The sequence below is a fragment of the Citrus clementina genome, unplaced genomic scaffold (assembly GCF_000493195.1).
Source record: "Citrus clementina cultivar Clemenules unplaced genomic scaffold, Citrus_clementina_v1.0 scaffold_5, whole genome shotgun sequence".
Classification (NCBI taxonomy): Eukaryota; Viridiplantae; Streptophyta; class Magnoliopsida; order Sapindales; family Rutaceae; genus Citrus; species Citrus x clementina.
In genome coordinates, this window is record NW_006262201.1 from 33,703,985 (window position 1) to 33,723,975 (window position 19,991).

A 19,991-nucleotide genomic window follows, 5' to 3' on the forward strand; every position below is an offset into this window, starting at 1 on the left:
ACCAACCCATGCCTGATTAGGATGATTGCTTTTTATTTTAAAGATTTATATTTGGTATTTTTCTGGTAAATGTCGTTATCCATAATACAATATAATATAATGAATAATTTAAACAATGTGATTATATCAACTTTAGGATTGAGATCAAAGTCTTTGATTAATATGCACTGAGAGGGTTTCTAATTTCGCAGGCTTTAGATTAATCAACCCATTCCGTGATTAGGATTATGTTTTTATTTTTTTTATGATTCTCATTTGATATTTTTCTGGTAAACGTCTCAGTCAATGTAATGAATAATTTAAACAATGCGATTACATCTACTGTGGAAATTGAGATCAAAGTCATGATTAATGTGTATTGAGAGATTTCTAATTTGGTAGGCTTATGTTAATGAATTGGTGACAAGAGCACAAGGAATTATTTGTCGTGTGAAAAAGAAAAATTGGGTACCACTCTCCTCCTTGCAAGCCAACATTAAATTTTGATAATTTGATTCTATACAGTCCCCGCTAACAATCAATTAAAGATTTGATCAAATGATTCTGGTTTCTCCCTGAGTCAGAGATTCGAAAGAATAAGGCTCTTTATTAGGCAACCGGGCATCTTTAAATTTAATCCCACTTGCATCTTCCATTAAATTAAGCCTTGATTTGTTGGATATCTGCCACTACCAGAACTTTAAAACAATCTCAAGACACATACCACATGCAAAGCGCACATGCAGATGCAGGCTCAAGTGCAATCATATTCCGGAAATTGGCAGAAGCATATGCTTTGCTTCCTGGTATGAGAAAACATTTATGTAATCAGCAACTTGCCTATAATTTAAGGCCCATTTTCTGTATGAAAATACTGATACAGAAAAAAAAAAAATGTAATCTCATTTAATAATTCCTCTCTTGTACAATTTGTCGCCGCCTTCTGCCGGCGAATAATTTTGAGCCGGTGGCCTACGAATGTTATCTGTTGATGCAGCCATTACTGCTTTAGCATTCCAGTACCAAGGTTGAATGTATGGTGAGGTGGAAGAGGAGGATGATAACGATGAAGGATGAAGTATGACAGAACCCCAATCTCTATGTCCAAGTTTTGTTTCCTTTATTCTTCTTCGGATCAACAAACCCCCCACATCCTCCTTCCTCATTTCGGATATACTTCTAAGTATAGAGAAGCATAAAAGAAGTGCCAAAACTGCATCTTCTTCAGGCAAAAGTTCGATTACTAAAAGCTTCCAATTCAATAGAGCTGTTGCTTTCCCAGTCGGGTTCTCGTCTGTGAACCGGATGAGTGTCACAAAACCCTCATCGTCTTCCTCTTCCGCCTCTTTTTCTACTTCGCTTAGCTCCCTCCCTTGATACTGCATTTTCCGCCCTCTCAACAGTACCAGCTGCGGATAAACAATGTTAATAACCGGCTAAATTTTCTATTGCATCAAAATTTTCATTTCTCAGGAGGAAGCAGGAATCTTGACATTACCAATGAATCTGGAGATGCTGCATTTTTCAGAGTAAATTTCAAGCCTGACGTCGAGGATGATGATTCCCAATTTATCATCAATTCATCCCCTGTTGAGAAATCCCATGCAGCTTGACATTCTGCTGTAGCTTCTTTTGGTGTTGCTGTTCCTACCACTTTCTCTGTACTAGATGGCAACAATGATGATAACATGTTTAAATTTTTATCCAATAGACCTTACTTCATAAGAAAACAAGTTTGGACTCGTAAATATTCCACAAGATTGATACAACAGAAACTAAAATCCAGCAGAGAAGACTGCATAACACAACCATTACTTGGCCCAAGAAAAAATGATCATAATTGCGAAGCCAAAACAGCCACATAACACAGAATGCAGAATTGTTAATTCTATTCCTTCCCTAGATTAATGTATCATGAGCTGACTTTGGATCTTGTCAATCATGATATACGGATATCATAAGTAACAACATACCAGGAGCTCTACCGATGGAACCAGCAACATAAGACCAAAAGCCTTCACGTATCTCTATAATCCTATCCTCCCATTTCACAGCCGAAGGAGTTTCTCCGCCTCTTCTCCAAAATCCTCCTCCCACTCTGAAATTTATTTTCAAGTGTCCATTAGAAACATACAAAACAAAGATGTCATAGTTTACTCATAATAAAATCCTCCTTAGATAATAAGGGATCATTACTGAGAACTTTTACCTTATTCGAACAACAAAACATTCTCTGCCTGCATGATCAAGAACAGTACGAGACAACCACCGACCTTCTTGGGGCCGATACCTGTTTAACCGCAGAATTACATCTGATATCATAGCTCCTGAATCATCTGTGACTCTGTCTGGAACACATTTCAATAAGTATTGGGCTTGGACTGGAGGAGTTATGGAAATAACAACCCTGAATTGTTCAATTTCTCTTTCCATAGTAAGTGAGGGTGCTCTCAGTAAATTGTTCCAACGAAATTCTACAGTGCCTTGCAATGTACTTCCCTTGAAGCAGGCGCCACCAGGATGTCGAAGCTCAAGAATTAAACCTTTGGTTCCAAACTCACAGTATAAATGCCAAACCTTTAGCCATGAATTGTGGGAGAAGTTGGAGATCGGTTTACCAAGCTTGAGCTCCCTGTGACATCTTACCATTCGTAGACGCAGGAAATCACATTTAATATCCTGTTGCATTGCCTTCATCCCAGATTTGAGTTTCAGAAAGATACATACCTGCCATGTAAGACCAAAATCAATTTCCTCACCAGCTCATTAAAGCACAACTAAGGCCCAATTCCCTTAAGCAGTTTGCGGAAGAATTTATTTGCAGTGTGAAAGCATTAAAGCTGACGTAATGCAAAACTAGCTCGATGTTTGGAGTTCAAATGTAAATTTATATGATTCCATTACTGCAGAAAGCATCATCAGAATCTCTTATGAAATGCTCTTCCTTTTTGCAGTTTGTCCATATTTTTATATGGTCCGTTATTCCTTTTTGTATCTCCTTATGTCTCAAGGTTAAGCTTGCCCATTTTAGTCTAGAAGATTGAAAGTAGTCAAGATGTAATTAGCATTACCTAAAGTCCATTTCTAAAATAATAATAATAATAATTGATTAAAATAACTACAATTGCACCAAGTGTGAGTTACCAAGAGCAATTTGTCTAAGTGTTTCAAATCATTCATAATTGCTCCTAAGCATACCAACAGTGACAGAAGCAGGATCTTAATTTGGGGTTGCCAAAATATATTGCAAGTAAGTATTTTTAGAAAATTGGGGTAGCCTTGAGGAATAAGTTGGGGGTCATCTTGAAAGCTTTTTAATTTTTACCTTATTTTTAAAAAAATTTCAAAAACTTGCCAACCCAGTAGTTCTGCCTCTGGATACCATCACTTGCTATAAAACAATTCAAGGAATGCAGTCATTTTCCATTACCTAACATTGAAATAGTAATCACTAAGGATTACTGCCCTTTAATAATACCAATTAATCAAAAATCATAAAAGAGAAAAGGACTAAAACACAAAAAGTGCTAAAAGCTCTGGCCACAGCAAAAATAAAGCTTATATAATTATAACCTATACATGCTTTCAAGACCCAGAGAAAGATTTTATAATGGGTTTTTCAAGACCCACGGAAAAATTTTAGAATGGGTTTTTCAGCTGGGCCTGCGACTGGAAATTTTAGAAATTGTTTTAAGGAGAAAACCAAACTTTCAAGAGCTGTAGCCCCCCATATTTCATTCAATAATCTTAAAAAAACTGTAAGTAATTAAACTACAGAAAGTGAACTGAACTGACCTCAAGTAGGAACCTGGGCAACATGGATTTGTATTTGCTGTTGACATCTGTATCCGAGACATTCCAGAAAATAGGTGGCTTGACAGAGGCAATCCCATCAAATTCCAAAGCTAATCCACCTCCAGCTTTCTCATAAGGCAGATCAAAAGTTTTTTCCCATATTTTCTTGGTTTCTTCCACATCTTTTGCCTTCACATTTCCCCACACACCCACCACCTTCCCCATATCATCCCACATGTCCTTCAAGTCCTCAGCATACACCGTGGGGTAGCTCTGGATGATTCATTAAAAACTAAAGTTATTTAATGGATCACGTTCACAAAACATAACAAAGCAATTTAAATCAGAGTCATTAATCACCATCATTATCACAATTCAAACACACACAATATAAGCAAATTTTAGAAACTACTTGTGTGCAAGTTGGTTCAATTAGCAAAATCTCTTCGAGTGGTACAAGAAGTCTGGGGTCCATTCTCATTTTTAATTTCTTATTGTTAAATAAAATAAATATTAACCTCAAACTTCTCCTAATCCTAACAAATGTTCATAGTCATTGAACATGATTATTTTTCTGAAGTTATAAAAACCAAAAGAATGAAAATGAGACAAAAAAATATGAGTCTTTATCACACACAACTTACAAACACAAGTATTTGAAAGGATAAAACACACTGAGGTTATAGAGAATTGAAAGAGAAACTCATGAAAAGAAACAGAATTTAGACATCACAAAAGAACAAACATAAAATCAAAATGGAATAGACAAAGAGAATTCCAAAAGATGCGATGTTGATAGAGAGAGTAACAATGATGAAGAAAACCAACCAGATGAGTAAGCCACATTAGCTGAATGTCAGAAGCAGGCACAAAAAGAGAGCACCCATCAGAGAATTTCTGCAATATGTACAGGAATCCTTTGTATCTTTGTCTGGCTGCTATCAAATACACAAGCTCGCACATGTATGGCTCTGAAAACTTTGAGTACAAAAATCTTTGCCTTTTTACTTCATTCAATATATCTTCATTTGTAACACAAATTGGATTTTCAGAATCTGAATCAACTTCATTCTCAAAAGGCTCATATGGGTATTTATGCTCCCAAATTTCTCTGCACCTCATTAAGGCATACTCTTCATTTTCTTCATCAAAAATTGCCGGCTTCCCAATGAGTTTTGAGAACCTTGACTCACAGTATTGCCTGTAACGGACCTGAGAAATATAGTTGTCAACTTTTACATTGCACACCAAAAGTCGATACGTAATTCAACTAGAAATGTCCAATATTTTCTTTGGTTGATGAAGAACATAGAAGTGAAGTGATTCAAAATTGCTCTCATTAACTAAAAAGAAAAGACAAAATGGGAATTAATTGTCAACTTATTAAACGGTTATTTATTAGAAGTATAACTAAAAAAGGCAAAATTGATCTTTTTCCCCCACTTTCTCAGCAGCCAAACAGAAAGTTGACAAAAAGGAGTAACCAGCTTACCGGGTTCAAGGAATGGCAAAACCAGACCCACTCAATATCAACTGGAGGAAGAATCATAGGTGGCGGGGCCCCCACCGTCAGATCAGACATCAGCGGCATCCACAGCCCCTCATACCTGTAAAAACAAAATAAAAATGATCTTTCTGAGCAACACTGACCGAAAAACTAAATTTTATTATAATTTTTGAACCTTCTTATAGCTTCAAGAATTGTTGGTCTCTCATGTAACCACTGAGACTCATTGACAGTTCTCAAGAACCCGATATTTTTTCTAGTAGCAGAAACAAGATCAACACCGAGTCTTATCGTATCAACTTCCGATATCCCGCTGAGAGTTCTTGTCGTTAAGTTGTCCGAAATCTCGGACCCAGCCGATGACATCGTTGAAAAATGAAAACAGGCACACACAGAGAGTGAGTGAAACCGTATGTGATTGTGCTTGTAATTTATTACATAAAACAGGAGCTTTAATTAATGACGATGTCTGCTGGCTACAAAGAGAATAAATAATATTTATACGAGGAAGAAACAGTGTTGTGTCATTGTTATCGTGAATAAGATGGGACACGTGGCAAGTGGGTTTTTGTTTTCAGGTGGTGGGGTTTGTAGGGACCAGGGAGGAAGTTGAAGATCAGCTTGGGTTGTGATTCCATGGCCTTTGATCATCACATGTGCGGTATTGTTAATCATAATAATATATGGTTCCAAATCTACATTTCGGCTCAATAAAAAGATGTAAAGATTAATTACTGTTTTGGCAAATGGCACGCACGAGATTAGAAGAACAAAATTTCGTCTCGAATTGAAAGACCTCAATTGTAACATCACAAAAATGATAAGAGAGACACTTTGCTTGGACAAGAAAAAGAGTATTTCGTCTGGAAGCTGGTTGTTTCACAAAGGAATTGAAAATGACTTCAATAGATTGTTGAAGTTATTGAATTCATCATTTATATAAAAAGCATATGGTGATAATTGATAAATATCTCTATCTCTATCCGGTTAGTTGGGACACAGTGCCATTTGTTATTCCAAATATGGGTTGGTATAGCTCAGTGATGTCTCAAAACAAAGCACCCTCATTTGTGTTGTCACCAATGAAGTCAATAAGCACTGCTAGCGAATCATTCAGAAACAAGACATGCAAACATGATGTGGGCAGCCATTGCCCATTTTCATCGCTTCTCCTCTCCTGTCTTTATTAAATGTAGTGATTCACCACATAAATGGGCCCTGGCTGGCCCATGTGAAGAACCACTCTCATGTTTGGACCCGTGAAATATTTCTATGACTAGACAAATTTCATCAACTTTTCTCCTGTGATGTGGCCTAATTAACAAACTTGCTTGATTAGGCAATTTGTGGATACTCCTTGTCCTTGAAAGAAATTCAATCATATTAACTTTTGGCCAAAACCTTGACAAAAGGGCATTATTATTGTTAATTGAAGTTTCAAACGACTTGATTGATCACGATCTTGGATTGAGTTTATATAAATTGCAAATTGGAAGAGAAACAATGTTATTGGTTATTTACTCAAAATATTTTTAGTTGAATCAAATGTCATAACACTACTATTGCAATAAAAATATTATCAACTCTTTTTAGTTAGGTAGACAGATAGTCAAGGATCACATGATATGATAAAAAGATTCTCGACGGTGTTAATAGTTAATAGTTTATGATGGCGGCCTTGCTATTTTCCCCAAAAAGAAGACAAAACTTTTCAATTAAATTATTTACGTCAAGGGGGGAAAAAAAAAATTTTACACTCGGAGAGCCGAAAAGCTACAAAATGACAAAACAATTGGCATCCATTTAATAATGGAATTTTTTTTTTTTTTCCTCTGAATGTTCATGAATCATGTAATGAAATATAGAGGTCAGAAGGAAAGAAAATGGAGCTTTTAGGCTCAGAATCCAAAGCAATGAATTAAACAAAGATGATGTATTTGATCAATCCTAATCTAGGGCAATGTCTAAACAATAGCGGCGGCTTAGAAGCACGACAAATTGGCATCCATGTAAGTCCTTAATTTTGAATTTTGCTAGCCGGGATCCAGTGGTCCGCCATTGGGCACAAAATTTTGAAGACAATAGCAAGCTAAGGAAAGAGGGAGCAAAAAATTAGACGTTAGATTTCGATGATAAAAAATAATGTCATTTAGTATTTCTCCAAAGTAACTGGTGAATTTCATTTTTGTCGGTTTACAATCTTAGTCTAATAGAGGCCAAAAAAAAAAACTACTGACAAAGTTTATAGACAGTTTCATCATATATGGCGCTACATTGCATACATAACACCTTTAAGGAGTTTCAGTTCAAGCCTTCCCCTCTGTTGACCCATCAAACTTCTTCTCCAGAAATCGCTTCTTACAATCATAGAAATAAATCATAAAAGCCACCCACTTCATCACATTCCCCAAACAATCCAAACAAGATACTTTACCCAACAATGACTTCAATCATCACATTACCCTTTTGCCAGCCAAGACAGATACTTGATAATCTCAAACCAAAACTCCAAGCAAAGAGCACAAGCACTATGAGAAACCCATGCTTCCTGCTGCCTCTACTGATATAAGCCGAAGCCATCATGGGGAGGAGGGTCATCAGCTTGAGATTTGAGTGATTCAATCGAGGCGCGTTGGAATATGGTTTAATATAAAAACAAGAAGCAAAACAAAGGGAACGAAGTGAGTAAAACTATGAAGATAAAGTTGAGATCTTCTTGGTGGCATCAGCAGGTAAATGGATAGACCAGTTCCACATTTACAGCACAAATTTGATGTTCGTCTCTGCCGCTGGAACCAACTGAAATAGTAAAAAATCATCTAACAGAATTATTCAACCAAACCAAACTCCTCAACTGAAATGCCTTTCATTTTGCATATACAATAAAATAAGATGCTGAACAAAAAATCTGAGAGATCAAAATTATACAGCTCTCTTCTGAATGCAGCCTGCAGCAGCTGGAATAAAATAAAAGGACTGTACTATCATATCAGTAGCTTTTTTGTGCACTATTGAACTAAAGAAGATAAACAAATAAATTAGTCTATTAACAAAGCCTCGGAATTGCAGAATGTCGGCAGGGCTTGACAAGCCATTCAGTCCCGAAAGATTTTATTTTGTAGATGATACCTTGTGGGCCAAACTTCTAAATGCAAATAAGAAACCACAAACTTATGTCAAATGATCAGCTCCAGGGTAAAAATATGAATAATAACACAGGGCCTCAGAATTGCAGAATGACAGCAAGGCTTAAAAAGCCATTCAGTCCCGAAAGATGGTATGTTTTGAATGATATCCTCATAGGCCAAATTTCTTCATAGAAAATTAAAAGACCACATCCCAAATGATCAAAGCAGCACTGGATGGAGAACCATCAACATCAACACCGCATTTACTCGTGACTTGTTAATTTGCTAATTTGGAATCTATAAACATAATTAGTGTGCCCCATTCAAGTATTAGCCCCCCATCATATCATTAAAGTTTAAAAATTAAGTGCAATTTGTATCACAGAAAAACAAACACATAGGAATGGGAACAGAATTCATGAGGACTATGGAAAATGACAAAATATATGTCTCATGGCAATTCCCAAATGGTAAAGGCAGCAACGCCGCTCCACAAGGCGATGGAATATGAGACTTGCCCAAATGGAGGAGCTCCAGCAAAGGAGGACCATCAACAAAAGAGCGTTTCTTTCTGACGGTTACTTTGGAATCTACAAACATAACTGGTTTGCCCCAAACAAAGTATTGAACTTCTTTCCAGAAACCTCCGTCAAACAAATAGAACAGCAAAAGAAGTAACCTAAGGAAACTAAATCATCAACAACATGCACAACACCATTCAAAGAACAATAAAAACCAAAATTCAATTGGAAATACAATGAAACTAAAAGCATTTAATTCGAATCAGACTTTATCAGAAGATATGAAGCATGTGTGTCTCATGGCTAATCCCAAATGGTTATGGCAGCAACCCACTCCACAAGGCGATGGAATATGAGACCTGCCGAGATGGAGGAGCTCCTTTCAAGGAGGACCATCAACATCAGAGCATCAATTTGTGACGGTTACTTTGGAATATACAAACATAACTGGTTTGCTCCAGCTAAGTATAGGACTTCTTTATAGAAACCCCTGTCACATTATTGTTAAAATTCATAATGAAGCAAACTTTTAGTCACAACATCAACAAGAACATACCCACCACCAACCAGGAAATCCATTACAAACAATGCAACAGCCATACTAAAAGATAGTGAAGATTAAACTTTGAACTCTGTGTAAGATTTTAATGCACATACCAATGGGGTTTTTCACAAACGAGCTGCTGCTGAGCGACAATCCCAAAAAGCAAAAAATGCACCATCAGACAGACTGCAATGACAAGGGTTACGATAAACAATTCCAATTAAAATAAATTGTCATTATGATTTCTTTTCAAAGTCAAGATGTTCACAATTATTAACATTGAACATTAAGTCTATGCCTAAATGGAGGTAGTTCCCTCAGAAAATAACGTGATGTAGCTTTCATTCATCTGATTATCAGAATTAGCATGGTCAGTAATGAAGCATCACAGGGAACGGCCCCAACTCAATGGGACATCCAAGATTAACCAACATAAAAATACGCAACCAGATACATTTTTAATCATCCAAAAAAAAAACAAAAACTTTATTGCAAGACGAAAAAAATTAATTTTTTTAAAAACTAAACGCAGAACATCCTCAGACAGTCATGAAAATTTCAGATATATGTTAGCACGATTAAATTTGCACAGCACAAAAAAAAAATCTGCATATAAATATAAAAATACCCACAACCCAGTTGAACAAACCAAGATCTTCACAAAACAGAGACACATACGATTGCATCAACTATAAATAAGAAAAATAGGCTGTGGCTCAGATAAATGTTGGAAAACAAATTCTATTCCCAGGCCTACAAAAGGCCTCATAATGAGCTGGGATTATACACTTATCATCACTGACTGCAAACTAATCTCTTTTTTTTTTTTTTTGTAAAAATTGCATATCAGAAACTCATATAGAGCTCAATTAAATCACAAAACCATTTAATTAAATCAAAGAATGATTCAAAGAAAAAAAAATTGCTTGAACTATAAAGAGACTGATGGAGGGGTAGAGGCAGCCGAGAGGGAGAATGTGGCGAGAAGAGAAGGGGTTAGGGTTTTATAAAGGACTAAGGTTAGGGTTTTAACGAGAAGATCGTTTATTTCCATTTTTGGCCCTAAAGTTTTAAATTTAATATATATATAATTTTTTTTTTTCACATTGATTTTTACTAACGATCCGGATAAAAATCCGGATCCGAATACGGGTAAAAACTAGGGGATATCTGGATATCCAATGCTGTTTATTCGAAGATTTTTCAATTTATAAGTGATATAATTTAATGAGCCAGTGAAATTTACGAGTAGTTGTAATACGTGGAAAATTTAGCTCTAACAAGTGAACAAATATAGGGCATGTTTATTAGTGCGGTTAGTAAAAATTAAGCTATAATTATTATGGAATAAAAATTATAACAATAACCAAAAAAAAAAAAAAGAACGTTATAGGCAATTAGTAAAATATTATTATGACTTAAATTGAATCTGTAATTTTTTTTGGTAAAAAATAGATGAAAAAAAAAAAAAGACACAGTTGTCACATCCCAACTATGTCAGTTACCAAACGTCCAGCCCAACTGATTGGTAATATTATCAATTAAGTGAAAAAGAGAAAATTGTTTGGTTATAAATAGGAAGATTGCCAATTTTCCCAATATAGTAATCAACATATACTATTTTTTTCTTTTTTCTTTTTATAATGGCCAAAAATCCCCCTTGACAAAATAAGTTTACAATATTACCCATATTTTCAACTATAATTTTATTTATATTTATTATAAATTAAATAAATCACATGAATAGAAATTAAATAAAAAAATAAGCATTAAAAATAAGAAATATATGTTTTGATATGAGCAAAAAAATTAATAATCAAATTTTTTTCTTGTACTTATTTATTTTGTGAAAATTTTCTTATAATAAATATATAAGAAAATTATTATAAAATGATAAAAAAAATTATTATAAGAAAACTTGAATGACAAATAAAAATTTATTATAAGATAAATAATAAAATATTTTGCCTATACTTTTTACATTTAATTTTAAAATATTACACTATGTTTATTATAAGAAAATATTCACAAAATAAATAATTACAAGAAAAATTTTTATTATTAATTTTTTTACTCATATCAAAATATATATTTCTTATTTTAATACTTAATTTTTTTATTTAGTTTCTACTCATGTAATTTATTTAATTTATAATAAATGTAAATAAAATAGTAGTTGAAAATAAGAGTAATATTGTAAAATTATGCTGCCATGGAAATTTTTAGCCATTATAAAAACAGTAGGGAGGTAAATGATATATGTTGATTACTGTAGGGGAAAAAATGGCAATCTCCCTTATAAATAAAATGAAAAAAATAAATACAAAACTTAATTTTAACTACTCATTAAACAAAGAGAGACAAATAGATAAAAAGAAAAGAAATATTGTAAAAAAAAAAAAAAAAAATGCCTACTTTGTTTAAACACGTGTGGTGTGCTCCCAATTAACTTATTATGGATAATAATTTGGAGTAAATTAACTTTTAACATTTGCCACAATTATAATTCTACCATGAAAGAATATTGTGTGACGGATGCTTGGGTCAGATTGATTGGTCTTCCACTACAGGCTGCTAATCCGTTCCTCGGAACATTATAGTATTGAATCCTCTAGGTTATCTTAGGGGCGGCAGCCAAGTTCTTTTCTTGCACAATCAATTTTAATCTTTTTATCGTATGATTTGAAAAACAACCATCATATCTTTAGTTATATAGTTTCTTGCCCATTTGCTCCTCTGTTCAAAATTGATGGTTTAATTGTTATTGCGTGTTCATAAATAAAAAAATCAAGCATTAATAAAACGGATAAATCTGTGGTGCTACCGTGCCACGGTTGCACCTAACCATTGGATTTCCACTTATTTAAGTGGACCAAATGAGTGGATCCGACGGCTGGTGCAACTGTGGAACGATAACACAATTGCACTGTAGCCTGACCCTAATAAAACCATCTGATAAAAAAAAAAAAGATTTTTTCAACGGAAAGTAAATTAACCCAACGGTGCAAACAATTTAAAGCCCATCTTCCACGTACGAGTAGATTATTAACCTGAAATTTCTGAACCAGCTAACGCTCTTAACACTGTTGAAGGCCTCACGAAGGCTCATTCCATATTCAGGAAAATAAAATTTTGTAACACACAAGTAGATTAACGGGAGACACAAAAAATAATTTGTTCAACGGGTACATTTTCGTTATTAATAGAACAATATAATGCATATAAATAGACAAAAAGAAAGCTCTGTGTGTGTGAACACTAATCCTAGACATATAACTAAAGCCCCCTCAGAACAAAAAAAAAAAATCCAATAAATCAGTCGTGAAAAAGTTCAGATATAGGGGGAAAATGAATTATTGGGAAGAAAAGCATAACAAACACAAAAAACAAAAAACAACCCAGTTGAACAAATCAAGATTAAGCAGTACCCATCTGCTTATAAACATCAAAATGACAGAAAAAATGATTTTTTTTTTATTTACCGAAAGAAACAAACACACTGATAGCATCAAACATAAGAGAAGAAGAAGAAGAATAACAAGTGTGAGGCTCAGATAAATGTTGGAATCGATATTCTAGTCCCTGGCCTACAAAAGGCCTCATAGAGCTGGGATTATACATTCATCATCACCGACTCTTTTAACCTTTTTTTTGTTTCCTTTTTGGCTGAAAAATACATACCAATAAATAATTAATCTAAAACTCTTCAACACACTTCAATCGAACAATAACCCAACAGAGAAATTGGGAGGACGGGTGAATGTGATGCGAGGGAGGGAAGGAGGGAGGCTGCAGAGAGAGTTTGTGCTGAGAAGAGAGAAGGAGCGGACTAGGGTTTTAATTTATATAGGGAGGGGTAATGTGTGTAAATTACATAAATATCACGGGTGGCACGGCATTTGATTTGATGCCATCTCTTCAATTTGTTTTTTATTTTATTTTTACCTAATTAAGAGATTCAAGAAATATTAGTCTGTTTTTCTGTCCTTGGGCCCGCCCAGTTCAACTCAAACATAAGAGAAGAAAGAGCTGGGTGCTATTGGCACCGCCCCAAACTCCTCATTGGACCCCTTTTATTTGCGTTTTCACTCTTGTTCCCTATTCATGTGCTGTCAATTTTCATTGCGAGGAAAATTAAAATTTTAAGGGTTAATTGTGGGTGCTTTTATAAGTGATTATTAATTTTTAGCACGGTAGAGCGTTATAAAAGAATTTAAATTTTGAACGGGTGCTACAAGCTGATCCACTACGGGAGAAATCAGATTGGTTAACATACAACAATTATTTTTTTTGTTTAAAAAAAAAAATGTAATACTTCCAATTGATTAATTAGAACTCGTGTTAGATATTCTAAAATTTCATTATGAAGGATTTGGTATTTGTCAAATGGGTCATGAGACAATTTAATTAATTAATACTTATCATTAGAAAAGAGTATGATAAAAATATGAAGTATTAGTATAAAATCAAATAAGTAAGGAAAAAAAATTACGGAAATTCTAAGCTTCATGTTATACAAAAGTCCCGCTCTATAGGATGTGTAAACAAATTAAGAAGAAAATCAATCAATATTCATTAATCTCATTCTTTAGGTCTAATCTCAATTCCTTCAACAATAAGTCCCCCTTTCAGATGCTGACCCTTCACTTCTTTCAAGCACATCTCCACTTCCTTACCATCACCTCCGTCATTGTAAAAACTTCCCAATTCAATCTCAATCCATCCATCTTCACGTTCCCTAGCAAACCTTTCACCATCTCCTTCGGAAACCCTAGATCTCAGAGCTTCATCGCGATGCAAAAAGTACAGATGCCCTAGACATTCTAACTGTTTCTTTCTTTCTTGCCAACGCAAATAAACTGTCCCTTGTGACTTGAAGCTGCCATTACCAACTTCAAGTGATACTTCTGATGGCAACGAGTCTAATCCGAAAGCTCTCTCGGCAAATTTAACGATGAGGTAGGCAGCGTATTGTGTTTTTGGTGATATGGTTTTGGTGTTTATTTTACCAGTTATTTGTAGCCAACTAATGGTTCTAAGTTCGGCTACTTCTGTAAATCTGAAACAATAAGTGAATACGTGAGAGTGAGAGTTTAAACATGAAATGTTGGCTATGATACCATGTTAAAAAAATCATTAATGGAAAAAATTAAGCTGATAGATGATGATCCAGCATGAGTATCAAATTAAAGATACGTTTCAACAGAGTTGATGTGAACATATATGCAACCTTGACTGAAGGAAGGGTTTCCAGGTCCAATAGAGAGGATTGTTTGCCCACGTAATTGAAAGTTCTCTTGCACCTAGAATGTAACGTTTCTTGCTCGTTGATTTCTCTAAGGAAAAAGTCTGAAAAATCATTAATTAATGTAATCACCATCAATAAGATTTGTCAATAAATTAAATAAATTTCGGCCATCAAAGTTGAATTATAAGGACAAGCAAAATTTTGAATGGAAACTTTGACCATCTTATATATTTTGAAATTTGATTTTGATTGGATACATCAACGTTTTCATTTTCTTGACGATGCACTTGTTGATGATCTCGGCCACCAAGAATTATTTTGAGAGAAAAAGTTGATCCTCGCTAGAATGCGGCAATCTCTAAGGCTGAATTTGAATCCACAGGTGGTGGAGCAAATATGAATTTCAATGAAAATTTCATATTTGTTCCACCTCCTGTGCATTCAGAATCACACCTTGAAACTGTCACATTGTCTATTATCTATACATAATTCTAATGTATTTATAAATTAAATGTGTTTATGTACTTCATAAAGTAGAATCTAAGTTGAATGTGTTTACCTTTTTACCTTGGTCAATTAGAACTGGGCTACATAACCTCATAAACAGCTCTTTCTTAGAAAAGTACACCAGCGGCAACACTAATCTTGGGAGAATTTCCATATAATCAACCGGCAAAAATTTCTCCCACACATTGTCGGAATCGGCCGCAAATCGTACCGTCGACGAGACAAGCGAAAGCCGGCACGCATCTCTAGGAGATGTGTATGATAAAATGTGAGCAAAACAATCTTCAGGCAGCAGATCTACGTTCATTTTTTTCTTTTTCTTCTTTTACTTAATGTCTTGCAGCTTATGTGTTTGTGCTTCTTGAATTTACTAAGAATTGTATATATAGAGCATGTATTGTAGGTAATGTTAGTGTAACGTTAATATGACGACATTTTTGTTTCAGGGTCTGGTCTAAATGACGACATGAAGTGAACAAATGAGCACATCGCCTGTGGACTTTTAGTTGCCTCATAAGAGCTTCTATACATCTGGCAAAAATAAAAATGTTTGTCGAATAAGAATATAGAAATGATTAATTCTTAATCTCTTATTAATAATAGACACGTGACATGACAACTTTAAAAATCAGGGGAGGATCATAAATAATTTCTACATAGAATTCTATCAATTAATTATAATACATATACAAGAAAGGGATGACCCTTGAGGTGATATCATATTCTTGCCTGCAACGTCTATCTATTAAAAAAGTTCAAGTCATCTAATAAGAATCATCATTTTCACCAACCCCTTTTTACGGCTGTGGTCCATTCAAAAGATTAATTTTCTATCTTTTGTGTTTTGGTGGTAGGCATTCTGGTTTGATCTCTCCCTCCATGCCAAACAGATAAAAGAATCAAAACAAAATTACAAAACTTTATCTTTCGGCATAAAACTTTATCATCATGATCATTTAGGCCTCACTTCAATGCCTTCACTCACAAGCCCTCCCTTCAATTGATAACCCTTTACTTTCCTTAACCTCATTTTTACTTCGCGATGATCATCTTCTTCATCACCACTAATGAACTCTCCCAATTCAACCTCCATCCAACCATCATCGCTTTCTCGAGCAAACCTTTCATCACCACCACCTTCAGTATTCACTCTTGACTTCACCATCTGCTTTCGGTTGCCGTAAAACAAACTCTCCAGGTGATGTTTCTTCTTGTCTTTGAAACTCAGATAAGCTATATTAGCAGATATTATTTGATTTTCCATTTCTAGGAATGTTTCTGAAGGTATCAAATCCAACCCATATGCTTGATGTGTGATTTTAATCGAAAGATAAGCTCCATACATTGTGTTTGGTGATAACATATTGCTTCAATCTCCAAACGGCTAATCATTCTTAGTTCGGCCGCCTCTAAAAACCTGGAAGCAAAATGTGTTTGTTTTACTAATTTCGAAATAAAATAAATGTAAGTTAAATAAGCAAGATTAAGGGGACTACCTTGCCATCAAGTTTCGGTTTATAATCTTGTAATATATTAAAGATTAAAAAATAATAAAATAAAGCAAACATAAAGCCTGAAAGCATATTATGCATAAGTAAAAATCAACCTTGATTTTAGTGAGGGTTTCCATCTCCAATTCTCTGGATTATCGCTCCATGTAATTGAAAGCTCCCTTGCAGACAATACGTAGGATTTTTTTCCAGATGATTTATCCACCTTGAAGCTCTGCATTAAATGCATTTATAATTAAAATATGCAATATATGATAAAAAAATTTAACCCTCCGACAAGAGAGCTGTTGATCGTCGGTCTGGATTTTAAAGATTGCGAAGTTCTGCAAAAGATATTAAGTAGTGGCTACAGGATTGAAGAACCTTTCTACCATTGGCTATGAGAGTAGGGTTACAAAGACGAAGATAAAGCTCTTTCTTTGACGAGAACTTCAAAGAAGTGATGGATCTGGATACAAGATCTTGATAATCCGACGGCAAGAATTTCTCCCAGACAACGTCAGACTTGGCCGCCGATCGCAGCGTCGATGAAACCAGCGTAGACCTGCATGCATCTGATGGAGAAGTGAGGGAGAGAATGATAGCCACACAATCTTCAGGCAACATGTTCAAGTTCAATACACCTTGATTATTCATTTTGTATTAGCGAAATTCTTCAAAAGATTACTAACTAAATTAAACTAATACAAGACGAAATCTACACGTTTAATTGAGTATCCCTTTATATATATGTGTGTGTGTGTGTGTGTGTATTTAGCACGTAAGTTTCATGGAACACCAGTGAAGTCTGAACTCAAAACAGAACTTTTTGAGAAAGAACAATTGCAAGATTTTACATTGTTATTAAATTCTTATGATCGGTGCAGAACATATATAAAGTTGGCAATGTGAAATGGATGACCCAATTAATGATAAACCACTAACATGTTCCTCGTTGGGGCTTCGCACTCTGGGAAATTTTAAAATACCTTTCATGTTTTATAACCAATTGATGCATGTATGACATGTGTAATTGAATTTAGGAAAATTATCAGCCATATACCCTTAAATGACACCCGTATAAAATGTGTAAGCAATTTTTAAGTGTATCACTTGTATACCCTAAGTTGACAAAACACTTCTGCCGTCCACCAATCCGTTAACTTCCGTTAGAAAGTTAACAGAATTGTGGCAAATTGACTATTTCACCCTTAAAACTCAAAATGAGGTAAAAAGATAAATTTACCCCGAAAATTAATGTAAATTTTCAATACACAATTTTTTTTTGTTATTAACAATACATTTTTTTTATTAAAAAATGAATTATTAATGGTACATATTATTAACAATTATCCATAAAAATTTCAAATTATACCATAATAAATTATTAACAACATATTAATTTACAATTATACATATTATACCATAAAAAATTCCAGTTGGAGTTTCGAGGAGTAGATCTTCAAAAATTTAGGTTAAATTTTGGAGGAGTAGATTCAGTTGTAAAATAGTTTTTTTAGCAATTATTAACAATTATCTGATAAATAGGATGACATGTCATTTTTATCAATATATATCATATGACATGTCATTTTTATTGGTAAATGGGATGACATGTCGTTTTTTAAATCAAAGTTTCGTCCATCTTAAAAGACTAGATTACCCTTCTGATGTCAGCGCTTGCTAACGGAAGTTAACGGATTGGTGGACGGCATAAGTGTTTTGTCAACTTAGGGTATACGAGTGATACACTTGAAAAGTGTTCACACACGTTTGATACGGGTGTCATTTAAGGGTATATAGCTGATAATTTCCTTTAAATTTAATATAACTACAACTTGTATGATGATTTTTTTAAATAAATACATACATATCATAGTATTATTTATTTGTCACATGATTTGATATGGTACCTCTTATGTATTCTAGATTTTCTCCCACGCATTAGGAAATGGCTTGATGAACCATTCCGTTCACCATGCATTTAAGATAATATTATAAATTAATAACAATTTGCACAACTTTCATTTGTGAAAGGAATTCACACTAATTATTCTAATTGACGAATGACGACTAGATAATTTGGTCAGTTTTGGTGTCTACCACTACAATGGTTCGACTTAACAGCATTGATCATTGACCTGTCAAATTTAAATCTTATAATGTTTAAAATCAACAATATTAAGTATGTTTTATAGAATTGGAATGTAAAATTTATATTCCGATCCTGATCTAATAATTATATGTTAAGTAGTTGTTAACTATTTTATTTATGTCATCAATAATGTGATAATTATGTTGATAGTAATTAATAAGAAGCGTGTCAAGTGCTATCATATAAGGAGAAAGTATTTTATATATAATTTAATTGGTCGTAAAATTGAATTATAATTGACAGGTCCTTAACGTGTTTATTTGATAATGTACTCCTAATTGATATACATGATGTAGGATCAAAGAGAAATAAACGAAAAGAGTATGATGACTAAAATATGAAGTAACGGGGTATAATGTGAATGGTCCTTTTCACTTGGCAATAATTCGGCTTTGAGTATAATATGTATTTACTGGATGAGAGATAACTAATGGCCCAAATCATACACACGCATTGATGTTGGATAGAGAAATTGAATTTGGTATTGATCGATCGATTTCCATAACTAATAACTAATTGTTGGTTAAATAGTTTTGATCAATGATCGATTGTATGATGAGTGATGATACAGCCACAAATTCTTGTATAAACTTATGTGACATTAATTTATTAGTTGAATGAAAATAAAAAATAATAAAAATAAATCATGTGGGTCAAGAGATATTTAATTCAACTAATGAATTAACACCACATCAATTTGTACAAAATAAGTTTGTACAAGAGTTTGTGACTTTATCATCACTCTTATGAATTACGAGAGAAGATCTTGTTATCTTACGTGATGAGGTAACAAACGTTACAGAATTGACAACATTTTTCTTAGTTTTCCGCAACTCTTTTATGATTGTTCAGTAAATCTCCAACCGCTTGATTAAATCTAATGGTTTCAATTCTATAATGTTTATGACCTTATCATATAAGGTAACAAAGTCCTTTATATATTTATTGTGCAATTTATTTAATTGGCCAATTTGTCTAATCCATCTCTATCAAAAAAATTAGCTTTGCACAGTGACGATCTTCTACATATTTTTCATAAAAATAGTATTCTTACTTATTTCGATGATCCTCGATACAAAAGAAAGAATTCCGAAATTACTAAATGGAGGACCATGGG

The 19,991-nt window shown here is 34.0% G+C and overlaps 4 protein-coding genes and 4 non-coding genes across 9 annotated transcripts; all 8 read right to left on the reverse strand.

Annotated features, from left to right (window-relative positions):
• Positions 1–511: 511 nt before the first annotated feature.
• Positions 512–5,900, reverse strand: LOC18041738. Of its 2 annotated transcripts, XM_006433406.2 has the most exons (8): positions 5,457–5,896; positions 5,267–5,381; positions 4,603–4,986; positions 3,775–4,047; positions 2,189–2,706; positions 1,953–2,077; positions 1,478–1,638; positions 512–1,388 (listed from the first exon to the last, which is right to left on the reverse strand). In XM_006433406.2, the coding sequence occupies exons 1-8, from the start codon at positions 5,645–5,647 to the stop codon at positions 882–884; spliced, it is 2,274 nt and encodes a 757-aa protein (XP_006433469.1). In that variant the 5' UTR covers positions 5,648–5,896; the 3' UTR covers positions 512–881. The 2 variants fall into 2 exon arrangements, with proteins under 2 accessions (XP_006433469.1, XP_024040179.1); XM_024184411.1 differs by lacking the exon at positions 512–1,388 and having other exon boundaries at positions 1,542–1,643; positions 5,457–5,900.
• A 2,599-nt stretch (positions 5,901–8,499) lies between these two features.
• Positions 8,500–8,588, reverse strand: LOC112098667. The gene has a single exon (XR_002905777.1). It is a non-coding gene; the product is annotated as a small nucleolar RNA SNORD96 family (small nucleolar RNA).
• Positions 8,589–9,784: 1,196 nt separating this feature from the next.
• LOC112098731 lies at positions 9,785–9,870 on the reverse strand. Its single transcript, XR_002905840.1, has one exon. It is a non-coding gene; the product is annotated as a small nucleolar RNA snoR53Y (small nucleolar RNA).
• Positions 9,871–10,182: 312 nt separating this feature from the next.
• Positions 10,183–10,280, reverse strand: LOC112098726. The gene has a single exon (XR_002905835.1). It is a non-coding gene; the product is annotated as a small nucleolar RNA snoR69Y (small nucleolar RNA).
• A 2,736-nt stretch (positions 10,281–13,016) lies between these two features.
• LOC112098727 lies at positions 13,017–13,110 on the reverse strand. Its single transcript, XR_002905836.1, has one exon. It is a non-coding gene; the product is annotated as a small nucleolar RNA snoR69Y (small nucleolar RNA).
• An 893-nt stretch (positions 13,111–14,003) lies between these two features.
• Positions 14,004–15,554, reverse strand: LOC18040137 (F-box protein PP2-B15). The gene is made up of 3 exons (XM_024184662.1): positions 15,282–15,554; positions 14,705–14,823; positions 14,004–14,533 (listed from the first exon to the last, which is right to left on the reverse strand). Exons 1-3 carry the CDS (start codon positions 15,534–15,536, stop codon positions 14,056–14,058), a joined length of 852 nt encoding a protein of 283 aa, XP_024040430.1. The 5' UTR covers positions 15,537–15,554; the 3' UTR covers positions 14,004–14,055.
• Positions 15,555–15,951: 397 nt separating this feature from the next.
• Positions 15,952–16,628, reverse strand: LOC112098442 (F-box protein PP2-B13-like). The gene has a single exon (XM_024184825.1). It carries the CDS (start codon positions 16,590–16,592, stop codon positions 16,182–16,184), a length of 411 nt encoding a protein of 136 aa, XP_024040593.1. The 5' UTR covers positions 16,593–16,628; the 3' UTR covers positions 15,952–16,181.
• Positions 16,629–16,809: 181 nt separating this feature from the next.
• On the reverse strand, positions 16,810–17,398 carry LOC112098443 (F-box protein PP2-B15-like). The gene is made up of 2 exons (XM_024184826.1): positions 17,104–17,398; positions 16,810–16,954 (listed from the first exon to the last, which is right to left on the reverse strand). Exons 1-2 carry the CDS (start codon positions 17,374–17,376, stop codon positions 16,814–16,816), a joined length of 414 nt encoding a protein of 137 aa, XP_024040594.1. The 5' UTR covers positions 17,377–17,398; the 3' UTR covers positions 16,810–16,813.
• Positions 17,399–19,991: the final 2,593 nt, after the last annotated feature.